At 37.3% G+C, this 12,902-nt stretch overlaps 3 protein-coding genes across 3 annotated transcripts; 1 reads left to right on the top strand and 2 right to left on the bottom strand.

Moving 5' to 3' along the window:
• Window positions 1-651: 651 nt before the first annotated feature.
• Window positions 652-1,479, bottom strand: LOC133866843 (17.3 kDa class II heat shock protein-like). Its single transcript, XM_062303494.1, has one exon. It carries the CDS (start codon window positions 1,308-1,310, stop codon window positions 837-839), a length of 474 nt encoding a protein of 157 aa, XP_062159478.1. The 5' UTR covers window positions 1,311-1,479; the 3' UTR covers window positions 652-836.
• A 1,512-nt stretch (window positions 1,480-2,991) lies between these two features.
• Window positions 2,992-3,604, bottom strand: LOC133867298 (17.1 kDa class II heat shock protein-like). Its single transcript, XM_062304022.1, has one exon. The coding sequence runs from the start codon at window positions 3,602-3,604 to the stop codon at window positions 3,128-3,130; it is 477 nt and encodes a 158-aa protein (XP_062160006.1). The 3' UTR covers window positions 2,992-3,127.
• A 7,106-nt stretch (window positions 3,605-10,710) lies between these two features.
• LOC133865272 (uncharacterized) lies at window positions 10,711-12,733 on the top strand. The gene has a single exon (XM_062301650.1). It carries the CDS (start codon window positions 11,395-11,397, stop codon window positions 12,436-12,438), a length of 1,044 nt encoding a protein of 347 aa, XP_062157634.1. The 5' UTR covers window positions 10,711-11,394; the 3' UTR covers window positions 12,439-12,733.
• The last annotated feature ends 169 nt before the right edge of the window (window positions 12,734-12,902 follow it).

The following is a 12,902-nucleotide window of genomic DNA, read 5'->3' as shown; positions in this document are numbered from 1 at the left end:
GTTTTTACAGTTTTCTGATAAAAGCTCGTCACTCGTCAGTGATCCAATGACAATCCGATGGTGACCCAGTAGTAGTTGGACTTTAATTTAAAAGTGAGTTGGTTGACGGGAGTTGTACAAGAATAGCCCAATGATAGTGTAAAGGTGACTTGATTGTGGACTGGTAATCCAACGGTGGTCTGGTAGTTTGAAATGAAAAAACTCAAAATTCGAAAAATTAATTGCAAAATTTTAAAATGAAAATTCTGTTTCTTTGGACGAAAAAAATACGACGCGTTTGAAGTTTCTCAACAATACCAGCAGCTCTGCACAAGGCACACCGTTGCCAGCCAACAACTCTGCTCTACAAAGTTCTCAACAGAACCAGGAAAGTCTTCCTATGAACCAAACCAGAAAGACAACAAAACTACCAGGAATTGTGCAGTGCTCAACATCTCTGCTGCAGATCAGCAATGCATCGCAACTAGTAGTCTAAATCTCTAACCCATCAAATTTTGGCACTACTCTTTCCAAGAAGAAAACAGAGGACCCAATCCGTTTCATTCTAGTCCACATTACAAAACAAACGAAAAAAAAAAGGGGGGAAAGAGCTCTGAATTACAAAACAAACAAAAAAAAGGGAGGAAAGAGCTCTGAATAGATCCTACCCTCTGATATTATAATATCATATGCTTCATTGATAATAACAAACCATACGCACATGCATCGTAAAGCTACAGAAACCATAACATAAACACACCAAGAACCGAAAACAGAACACACGCAACAATGGAAATGCTAGTTCATTTATTCCCATAACCCACCAAAATCCAAATCACAGTCGCACGATCCATTCTTCAAGCAATCTTGACTTCGATGGTCTTGGGCTTCTTGGGCTCCGGAGGAGGCAACTTCTGGACAGTCACAGTCAGCACGCCGTCCTGGCAAACAGCAGAGATGGCATTGGTGTTGGCATTCTCAGGCAGCCCAAATTTCCTCATAAACTTACCGACCCTCCTCTCCATCCTCACGTACTTGGCCCCCTCTTTCTCCTCCTCCTCCCTCTTCCTCTCGCCGCTTATCACGAGAATATTGTCGTCCTCCACCTGAACCTTGATATCCCCGGACTTGAGCCCCGGCATGTCGATGATGAAGACGTAGGCGTTTGGGTACTCCTTCACGTCAGCCGGAGTGGCCGCCATCGCCTTTGCGTCGCGCACGTATGAGCGGGTCGGGGCGTGGGAGGACTTGTCACCCTCGTCGGCAAGTTCCATCATGTGCTGCAAGGTGGAGAACAGTGGGGAATCCAGACCAACGACTCTGAAATCCATTTTCCTCTTCTTGCTTGGACTAATCTTTGTAAAGGGAAATTGGGTTTTTCACCAAGAGACGAAATGTAGATAGCTATTTGATGCTTACGAGAGTGCTCGATTGTGTTGCTATGGAGGAGAAGGGGGGCGGCAATTATAGGTGTGGAAGGGAAGAGAGAGACTGTGGATAGAAAAAGAATGTTCTAGAGGGACGTTGGAAAGAAAAGGAGGTTTCAGGAGGTTCGACAACCGTCACAACATAGTTCTTACCAAGGCTCTACGATATTCTAGAAATAAGGAGGACTTAGGGGTAATATCTTTATTTGATTAACCGCTTGATTGCTGGAACAGGAAACAACTTCCAGCCCAAAAAAAAAAAAAAAAAACAATTTTCTATTTAAGCTTTTTTAATTCCAGATGTGGTTGTTGAGTCAGGTTGACTAATCTAAGGACCCACTTTCATAGGTGAGCATTGTCATTTGGGCTTGAGTAAAGCCCATCATAATTACCAATTCATTACGCTCGGCTGGATTGTTTTGGATTAAAAAAATGAGTTCTTTTGTTAATATTTTTTTTTTTTTTAAAAAAAAGGGCAATATTTACTTTTACATTTTACAAAAATTCTTAGTTTGCTTACTCTAGCGGGAGAGTTGGAGAAAGAGAGTAAACAGAAGGTAGATGCATGTCATTAAAGTCTAAAAATGGAGGTTCTTAGAGCATTTCTCAATGTTTTTTAGATTTTTATTTTTATTTTTTATTATGAGGTGACAAAAATTTAAATAGTTTTGAATTAATGTTTCATGTGTTATTTGTTGCGACTTGTGAGTTTGTTAATGTATGAAAAAGCAATTTAAAAAACGAACCCGATATTTATGTCCCACATGGATAAGTGACAAAAGTCGCATCTCTAAAAATAGCACCCTTTGGTTCATACTACTCCATAACTATGAAAAAATTCATTAATAAGCACGAACCACCTTCTAGCACTACAATTTTTTTTTTCCCCAACAAAAAGCTCACATAGACACATGCAATCTCAAGCTAAATATTGTAATTAGGAAAGCAGACAAGCTATTTAGTTAATTATTAAATCTATGAAAAATGTTATAGCTCATTTTAGCATTTAGCGTCTTTCTCATGTCCTAGTGGATGACGTGAATTTAATTTTTTTTTTTAAAAAAAAAATTAAATTTAGTAGGTCACATTTTAAGATAATTTTTTTAAAAAAAATTGAATTCATGTCAATTAGATTTATATAGAATCTCAAAAAAAAAAAAAAAAAAAACCTTTAGCTGTCTATAATTGATTTTCAAAATAAAAAGATAGGATATAAGAATAGAATAATACAACAAAGTCTCCGATAAGTAGCTCAACCAACTGGAAACAATGCCTCATGAAGTAGAGGTTACTTGTTCGAATCCCCCTCCTTTTGTGTGGATATTAAAAAAAAAAAAATGTGTACCTATCTAATAATTGATTTTCAAAATAAAAAGATAGAATAAGAATAGAAGAATACAACAAAGTCTCCATAAGTAACTCAATCAATTGGAGATCACGCCTCATGAAGTGGAGACCACTTGTTCGAATCTCTCTCATTCCATCTCTTTTGTGGAAATGTATAAAAAAAAAAAAAAAATTATTACAACAAAACACTTAATATATATAAGTGGAGAGATACATAGATACTCCCCAGTACACACACAAACAAAATGCCAAAAGAGCCGAGCAAAGGGAGGGAAACTCCCCCTTACGCAAACACAAACATAGGGATATATACCCCACACACTTACAAACAAGGGACAACGTACGTACACCAACAACGCACATGCATGCTCCTTTTAGGAAACTTGGACCTCAATGGTCTTCGGCTTCTTCGGCTCCGGTGGCGGCTTCTTCCCGGCCGTCACCGTCAACACCCCGTCCTGATACACCGCCGATATCTTCTCGTGATCGGTATTCTCCGGCAACACAAACTTCTTCAAGTACTTCCCGAGCCTCCTCTCCATTTTTATGTACCTGACGCCTTGGTCCTTCTCTTTCTCTCTCCTCCTCTCACCACTCACAACCAGCATGTTGTCGTCCTCCACGTGGACCTTGATTTGGTCCGACTTCAGCCCTGGCATATCAACGACGAAAACATAGGAGTCCGGGTATTCCTTCACGTCCGCCGGAGTGGCGGTCATGGCCTTGGCGTCACGGACGTAGGTGCGGGATGGCGCGTGGTGGGACGACTTGTCTGTCTCGTCGGTGAAGTCCAGGAGCTCATGGAGAGTGTCCACGACGGCGGGGTCGAAACCCATGACCCTTAGGTCCATTTTCTTTGCTTGCTGTGAGAAAGAATGTTTGATGACAAAATATTTTTGGTTAATTTGTTTGCTCCTGTGAGGAGTGGCTTGGTTTATATAGCGGTGAGGAGATGATTGAAAATATGTTGCATGCACTCAAAGTATTCGGTGACGTTTGTCTTTAGGCCTGCTACGTGGCTGTCCACAAGGAGGTCGTTCTGGTTCCACCTGGCTTTGGTCTCTTGTGTTTTTGTCAAACTACCACCACGGACGTGGCAATCCTAGGAGTATCGCATGCATGATATCCTTTTCTTCTTGCTTTCGGAACGGTCGGAATTTATTTTCAATTATGCCTGTTAAATTGCCATTTACTGTCAATTTATTATTTTGAAACAAAAATTTTGAGGGTAAAAAATATGGCTGACAAATTTTGATACGATCTGAAATTTGATACGAACTCAATATGAAATTAGTTGGTTAAGATCGAAAGATCTGACCTGTTTAATTAAATGGGTCGGGTTAAACTCGAGTTTATCTATATAGATTTATATTCATATCTCGACACGACTTGAACCCAACACACATTATTTTGAGAGCTGATCGATAATTTTTTACATGACTCGCGAACTTAATAAGAACCCAACACGAAATTAAAGGGTTAAAATTGAGTATTACTCTAACTCAACGAAACTAGCTAGAAAGTTGACTTTAGCGGGTCAGACTGTAATAAAATTTTCTTGAGGAAACGAAGTTAAAAAATAAGACGTAAAATTAATGTGTTTTTTAACAACTTTAAAAGTTTAAAAAATGCATTTTTGACAATTTATTTTGCTAGAGGGAGGTTGGATGGGGCCATGGCCCCACCAGCCCTCTCTAGTTTCGTCCATGTCTGACATGTTTATTTAAATTGACCGAATCAAGGTTGACTTATATGTCTCGACGTGATTTAAACATAACACGCGACTTCTAATAAAAAGACTGTACATCAAAGCAAAGAAAACATAACAAAAGTTGTACTTTTTTTGTTATTTGATTGAAACCCTAAAATAATTTTAGTATTTGATTGGATAAAAAATTTCGAAATTTAAATGGATTAAAACCTGTAACAAGTTTGTAGGTAATGACTTTTGTGATGGAGGCAATGGTGGAAGAAGAGAGAGGTGAATCAGGTGATGATCATGCAGGGAATTAATCCGACTGAGACAACGAGGGAAGGGAGGAAAGTGGTGATAACGGTGGTGTTAAGTAATTTTTCTCTCGGGGCCGGACTAATGAAATAATTTTATTAGAAATAAAATTCAAACATTACACGAAAGAAAAATATTTGAATAATTAATATTATATCAATTCTTGTTAAACAAAACAAAAACATTTTTGTGGGCCATGACTTTGCTCAGGGGATTTCTTTTCTTTTATTCTAAGGTTTTTTTTTTTTTTTTGACATGTTTTTTTTCCTAAAGTTACATTTGGTACAAATATGTTATTAAAAAAATAAATAATTTTAATTGAAAATAGAAAAATGTAGTCATTCTCATTGGGCATGAGCGGAATACTATTCCAGGTGTTAAATGCTAATTAAATACTCTAAAACCAAGTCTTCCATTCATTATAAAAGCTATTCAATTTTTCCAATGGAATAAACATTCCGCATTCTAATCATAACCTAAGAGACATGCTGGAATTGTTCATGGGGATTTCTCATGCTTATAATGTTAGCAAAGAAAATAGGGTATTGCTAAAAAATAGAGAGTTAATGGAGTTATTTAGGGAAGAATATAGGGTATGAGAATGATTGTGTGATTGTGCCTAAAATTGTGATATCACCTCTCCTTGTGTAAAGGGCACATTGATAGAGAAATGCCTTAATCAAGTGTCGTGATGGATTCTACGCTTATTGGCGGATTATAGCCTTAGCCAAATTCTTTACCTGAAATCACAGCATGAAGTAGGGGAACTCTTGGTCGAATGATAGGGGAACTCTTTGATACTTAAGCCATCCCCCAACTCTTTTTTTTTTTTTTTTTTTTTTAAAAAAAAAAAACGATTTTTTTAGGTATATTTTGGAGAGATTTTCTCTTAGAAACTCACTTGCATCTGTTTCTATCAAAAAAGTAACAGATGAGTAAGATTGAAAATTTTTAAAACTTGGTTATGGTACATTGCAAATTTTTTCACTTTAGAGGCAAGATTGAAAAAGAGGTGAAATATTATGAGAGTAAAGTGTATTTTTCCATTTTTTTTTTTTTTCCAATGCGAGCAAGAATAAAAAGAATTTCAAATCTCCACGATACATACTCCAAAAAAATTTGAAATTTCACTACTCGACTATGCCGGACCCACAGGCTTCGAGGTTGTTGAACACGGGCCGATGTCCTGTTCTAACTTATATGCTAGACCAAGTCACGATTTTGTTTCGTGGCCTATCTTTTGGGCATTCAGAAAGCAATTTTATTTTGTCCCAAGCCCAATCTCTGGATCACCATATGGATTGGGCTGATTCAACCTAGCCTGTATCTACGTTTACATTCTAGAAAATAAAAAGAATAGAGCCACACAAGCGTGTAGGCCTTTCACATTCTTTGACGTGGCTTTTAAAATTATTATTGATAATTTTAAAATTCATGTAAGAGAGTGTGAGAGTATGCCTAGCATTTCACTTGACGAATTAAGACATGTAAAACAACTTCATCATATTTTGTTTCCGGCACATGAAAAATATCGAAATTTATATTCCGTTGTGTTATTATATTCCTAATGTTTGGATGCAAGGTGGAGCAGGGTTTCACCCGTCTTGATCACAAATGTTGGTACAGTTTTCGGTATAGTGACACAAGCTTTGATAAACTCTTCCTCGACCGCTGCAAAACAATAAATATCAACAAAGGAGCTTACCAGGGGTGTCGGCTAGAACCCATTATGATGCTTAAGTCAATGTCTAGAGAGCAATTTATATCAAGTATATAATGTCAAAATTTATATCTTTCATACCTAGTGGTTTTCACCTATTTATAGACGAGACTTCAATTGTCATTTCAAATTGAGTGTGAGTTGATTCCCTGATTCTAAGATTATTTTCTCAACATATCCGGGATTCAAGTTTCAAGTGCCTAGCTCTCGGTATCTCAAGATTTTATACTTTTGGCGCCTATCAAGATTGCATCTCGATAGGCTTAGGCTACTTGGTTTTTACGGGTTTGTGTCTTGATAGGTTTTACATGGATTCTATAAGCCCATTATTTAGTGGCTGTGGGAATATTTCCCAACAACAAGCAAAGCACATATCAAGGTTTACTTGTAATAATTTTTTGGGTTAAATACGTTACAACCCTCTCTGGTTTCAAATCTTTATTTTTTGTTTCATGTGTTTTCATTTTTATCACATGTGGTACCTGTGTTATGGAAAAATATGGAGATGATACATCCGTCTATTTTTTTCGTCCAAAACTGACAGATTTTCATGTTAACGACACATGACACCATTAAAATTGCAACACGTAACTGCACATTTTTTTTTTTTAAAAAAAAAAAATTATTTTATTTTAATGCTTTAAAAAAAATGTAAAGGTGGTTTGGGTCACATGGGGGTGGTTTAGCCACCCTCAAGGGTCAACACATATTTCTTTCTTTCTTTTTCACTTTAGCCTTTGGAATGTTTCGGCCACCTCCTTGGCCAAAATCGGGGTGGCTGGCCACCCCCATGTGGCTCAACTACCCCAACATTTTTTATTATTATTACTATTTTTTTTTTTTAGAAAAAAAAAAGTCGTAAAATTAAAAGTAAACATTAAAGATTAAAAATTAAAAACCACGATTTTTTATTATTTTTTTTAAAGCCTCAATATTTATATATGTGTGTGTGTGTATGGTAGCCACGTCTCGCAAATTTAATAGTGCCACGTGTTGTTGACGTATAAATCCGTCAGTTTTGGACGGAAAAATTGACGGAGATACCATCTCCATCTTTTTCTATAGTACAAGTATCATTTGTGATAAAAATGAAAGCACATTGGGCTAAAAAATAAAGATTTGAAACTAACAGGGACAAAAGGGTATTTAACCCTTATTTTTTAACAATTCCAACATACCGTTTTGCCTGTGCTAAGTGAAGAGGTGATAGAGAGTAGGAAGCACAGACCAAGGTTTGAGCAATTCGTGTTGAGGAGGAGGGAAGAACTTTGCTTTCCTCCCCCCCAATTTGTTGTTTTTAGGTTTTTGTATATAAAAAAGTGTTTCTTCTCTCTTCGGGCGTCATCGGCACCTTAGAGGTGAAGGGGTTGTTATCTTGTCCCGATCCGGGATGAAGATGTCAATGTTATGTTTTAATTGTGGTTTTAGTTTGGTTAGTGGGGTGTAACGGCGGAAGATCTCTCACATTTCCAAGATTTGGGCTTATTTCATGGATATTCTGGTCTGATTCGTGGAGCCCGGTGCAAACTTTGAATATGAGACTTTGTGTATGCCGATGCTGGTTTGGATGGCCACGCCGGAGACGATAATTGCACAGGAGCTTTCCTTGGATGATTGCAGTGGAGGCGGCAGAGGGAACGGGGGTTTCGGGTGACGAGCAGTTACTTTGGGCAACCATTTTCTCTCGCAGAAGGGGTGAAGAACGGTGTAGATTGAGGAACCCGGAATTGCAATGGTGCTTCAGGGTGACATTTTCGGGTGCGGCAGTGGGGGCGATCTTGAAGGAACGGTTCCGGAGTCTTCTGGAGCTTGCACGTGTCTGTCTTGTGTTGGTTTGGTACAAAGCGGTGTGCTTAATCTTGACATATCTCAGAACGTGCATCCAAACCGTCGAGCATAAAGGGGATGCGGGGGAAATGGTTTTGTCCCCTCCGGCCAGTGCATTTGTAGTTTTTTCTACTTCTTTGTTTGCGTTTTGTTGTTGGTGTTTCGTCCAGCTGCTCTGTTTTTTAAGATCTGAACATGGTCTGTAAAAATTATTTTATAGCTCAAAATGTATGTCTTCTCCTAGATCATGTAACGGTTCATGTACCGTAGATGCATCTTTCTATTGTCTAGGTTATCTTTTAGCAGTTGTGGTCGTTATGGTCTGAGTCTAACTTTACATGGGTGAAGAAAACTCTAACCGTAGTGCACCTGACTTAATTTATTAGAGAATCTCTGTAACCTTGTACATTTGACTGTTTGGTCTTTTCCTATATATTGGACGAGATCTTTGAATCAAAAAAAATAAAATAAGTGAAGAGGTGATGAAAGAAAAAGTCATCCTAAGCTATAATTAAGGATATAGCTTAGCGCACAATACACTTCCAAGGATTGGATAATCTTTTAAAATTGACAAAACATCATCTAATCGATCAAGTCACTTAAACTCCCTGTAGAATGAGATGGTATATATATATAGATAATTAAAGAACGATTTAGGTTAGAAATTATATTTTTATCTCGCTTACTATTTTACAATAATACTAACTTGTAGTGCGTCAACCGACCCTTGATTATTTATTTATTTTTAGATTAAAAAAAAATATCCACTGAATTTTGTCAGACTGACTAGTTTCCCTTTGTTTTTTTCTTTCTTTTCTTTGGAGGGTTTGATAGTCCATATAAACGGATACATGCAGGCAATAATGGCGTTGGTTCTCTTTGTTTTATTCCTTGTTCGAATGGTTAAAGATGGTGTTGGGCATTGTTAGTTGGGCCGGGATGAGGGGATTCCATCCTGCTTTCCATTCGTTGGATAATCGAAAGTGAAACAGGCCGGCCAGCAAATCCTTGGATTCAGGTAACTCTTGGGCCGAATCACATGCGTCTTTATAGAAAGAGGAACGGTGTTTTGTTACCCAAAGACATAATTATTAACTTTTTTTAATTTCTTTTTATTTTTTAAATTGTTTTTATTTTATTTTTTTAAAACAATAAAAAAAAAAATGCAAAACCAGACCCCAACCTATTACATGATTTTGTGATTTTTTGTTTAAAAAAATAATAATAATTGTGTTATGGGATGGCAACATATCATACCTCTTATGGAAAAGTAGAGCAAACAATTAGAGTTCTATCATCAGTTTATTTAGAAAACGAAACTATTTTTTTTTTTATCCAAATATAATTCATAATAGTTTTTTTTTTCATTTTTTATATTTTCCTATAACATTAAAATATTATTTGTTTACGAAATGCAAATTTCATGTGTACCTTCTTATTTTTTAACAAAATCCTAGCACAATCCCCAATAAAAAAGAAAATAGAGGAGAGAGAAAATATTATTTGTAGCACTATTGTTGTACATAGGAATTTATCTTCAAGTTAGAGTACAAGTTATATCTGAATAGTTTATATGTATTATGGGTTTTTCTTTGAGTAGAGGTACGTGTTCATTTCATATTTTATGTCTTTGTAATTCTTCTATTTATAGGCATGAGTGATTAATAAAAAATAATCAGAATTAATTATAAACCTTGTGTTTGAAAAAGGTTTTAGGTTCTCTCAAAATTTAAAGGGTCTAGGTTCCCTTAAAACCTAACAAAGTTTGTGAAACCATTAACGTAACACTGAACGACATGTGTCTTTATGGAAAAGCAGAGCAAATAAGTATTTTGAGTAATGTTACATACTTTTACTCTCAAAATTCCCTCACGTGACTTTAAAATTACTATTGAATTTGATATGAATTATTATTAAATTTTAATTTAATTGTGATTTTAAAAGCTATTTTCAGAAAATGAAAAAGTGAAAGTAAAAGTGTAGGAATGAAAGTGTGTGTAACATTTCTTATAATCTTATATTCCTATTCTCCAAACTCAACACTCTCACTCTTATACTCTCTAATGTAATATTAAAAATCATCGGTAAATTTCAGATGAATCAATGGTAAATTTTGAACCAAATGTTAACTGTAACGTCCTACATCAGTTGGGTATATGAATGATTATGTGCTTTATGTATATCGGCACATTTTTTGGCACAATTATTTTAAAGTCGTGATAGTTATGAATCTATGAGAATTTTATAATTAAGTGTATTTTTGTAAGAATAGTATCAAGATTAATAATCTCTTACAAAATTAAATTTAAAAATAAATAATATTGTATGATTAAAGTAAATCGTTACACTGACATTTTAGTGACGTATATTTTGGGAGTGTGTGAGAGACGGAGACAGTGAAGCATCTCTATTTTTGTACACATCACCCACAGAAACGAAGGAAATCAGAGGGAAGAACAATCTCGGCAGCCATAGACACGGCTAATATCTAGAAATGTCATCGAGATGCTAATAGACACGTGTCCATCTTCCTCGATCCGCAAAACCCTCACTAAAATCCATAATCCTGTCCGCTATATTAGTTAAAGCACTCTTTCTCTCCCTCACAGCTACGCCGCCGCTTCTGTTCTTCGATACCATTTTCTGGGTCTCTCCCTCTTTCTCTCTATACTCTATTGAGTAGAGTTCTCCTCGCATCCAGGATTTCCAGCAAGTTGATTTTCTCAGAGGTGAAGTGGATAGAAGATGATCAAAGTTCGTGAATCTCTGGTAAGAACAACTACCGTTTCTGAATCGGCTTCTTCTATACACTGATGTTTGACCCACTTATGGTAATTAATCCACGGTCCCTCTCAAATCTCGTTGCCTGAAAAGCAAAAGATACCGATATCCTTAATTAGCTTCACGACACCATAAATACACCTCAGTTGTACTGTAACCACAGTTGGTGCTTCATTTTCTTCACCCTGATTTTTTTTTTTTACTTAGCAAAACAGTAGTATAGTATATGGATTCACCTCTAGCTTAGAGCCCAGTTGACCAAATAGGATAGTGATTTAAATTCTGGTACTTAAAAAGTGGCGAAGATGAGCTTGGGCGCAGCCGAGGATGATTCGGCTTCAGAAATTCATGTTCCAGCTGATATAGATTGGCATATGCTTGACAAATCCAGATTCTTCTTTCTTGGTGCCGCCTTGTTTTCCGGCGTATCGGCTGTTCTTTATCCAATCGTCGTTTTAAAGACCCGGCAACAGGTTTCGCCCACTCAGATTTCTTGTTTCAAAATGTCCTTTGCCATGATGCGCCACGAGGGTGTGAGAGGGTTCTACAGGGGATTCGGTACCTCTTTGATGGGTACGATCCCTGCTCGAGCGCTTTACATGACGGCGCTTGAGGTCACCAAGAGTAATGTCGGGACTGCCACCGTCAGGTTAGGCTTTTCCGATACTACGGCCACCGCCATAGCTAACGCCGCCGCTGGGTTGAGCTCTGCCATGGCTGCGCAATTGGTTTGGACCCCAATTGATGTTGTGAGCCAGAGACTAATGATGCAGGGTAACATCCTTCCCCATGTGAATTGTGGCAAATATAGCAATGGGATTGATGCGTTTAGGAAGATTCTCTATGCCGATGGTCCAAGAGGGCTGTACAGGGGATTTGGGATTTCCATATTAACGTATGCGCCATCGAATGCGGTTTGGTGGGCTTCTTACTCTGTCGCTCATAGGCTTATCTGGGGTGGTTTCGGTTGCTACATGGGTAAAAAGGATAAGGATGAGCATGGTTTAACGAATAATGGGAGCAATTTTAGGCCGGATTCCATGGCGACGGTGGCAGTGCAGGGATTGTGTGCTGCCATGGCTAGTGGCGTTTCTGCTCTAATCACAATGCCGCTCGATACGATTAAGACAAGATTGCAGGTTTTGGATGGAGAGGAAAATGGGCGGAGAAGGCCACTGAAGGTTGTGCCGGCGGTTCGGAACTTGGTGAAGGAAGCTGGGTTGAGTGCTTGTTATAGGGGTTTGGGGCCAAGGTGGGTTTCAATGTCGATGTCTGCAACTACCATGATCACCACCTATGAGTTTTTGAAACGGATGTCTACCAAGAGGCAAGAGAGCTTCACTTCATAAATAGATGTCTTCTTCTTCTTCTTCTTCTTCTTTCAGTTTCTTTCAAGTTCTCGCAGTTTTTCTCAAGTTTCGCTATATTTGGCTTGCTTGCTTGCCGATATGCTGAAGATCATATAATGTACATTCTACTTTCTCTCTCTCTCTCTCTCTCTTTTTTTTTTTTTTTAGGGGTTTCATAAAGTGGATATTCGAGATTTTGCTCTAGTCCTGGTGCAATTACCCTCTTTTCTCCTATGAATATTTTTAATCTTTTTTATTTTATGTATCCAGTGCAAGAATGATTTTGGTTGAGAAATTTATTTGTCTTTGAAGGGGTCATGATGGAAGGTTCTAGATAAATAAGCTATTGGTCTAAATCATTATTGCATCCTTCTTTATAGTGATTCCAATTGTCAAGTTGCAGTCTCAATCATGGACAAACGAGATTATGGACTTTCTCAAAGCAGCCTATAGATAATAATAAT

Source organism: Alnus glutinosa, chromosome 4 (genome assembly GCF_958979055.1).
Source record: "Alnus glutinosa chromosome 4, dhAlnGlut1.1, whole genome shotgun sequence".
Taxonomy (NCBI): domain Eukaryota; kingdom Viridiplantae; phylum Streptophyta; class Magnoliopsida; order Fagales; family Betulaceae; genus Alnus; species Alnus glutinosa.
Note: the sequence above shows the minus strand (reverse complement) of the source record. Positions and strands in the feature narration are given on the sequence as shown.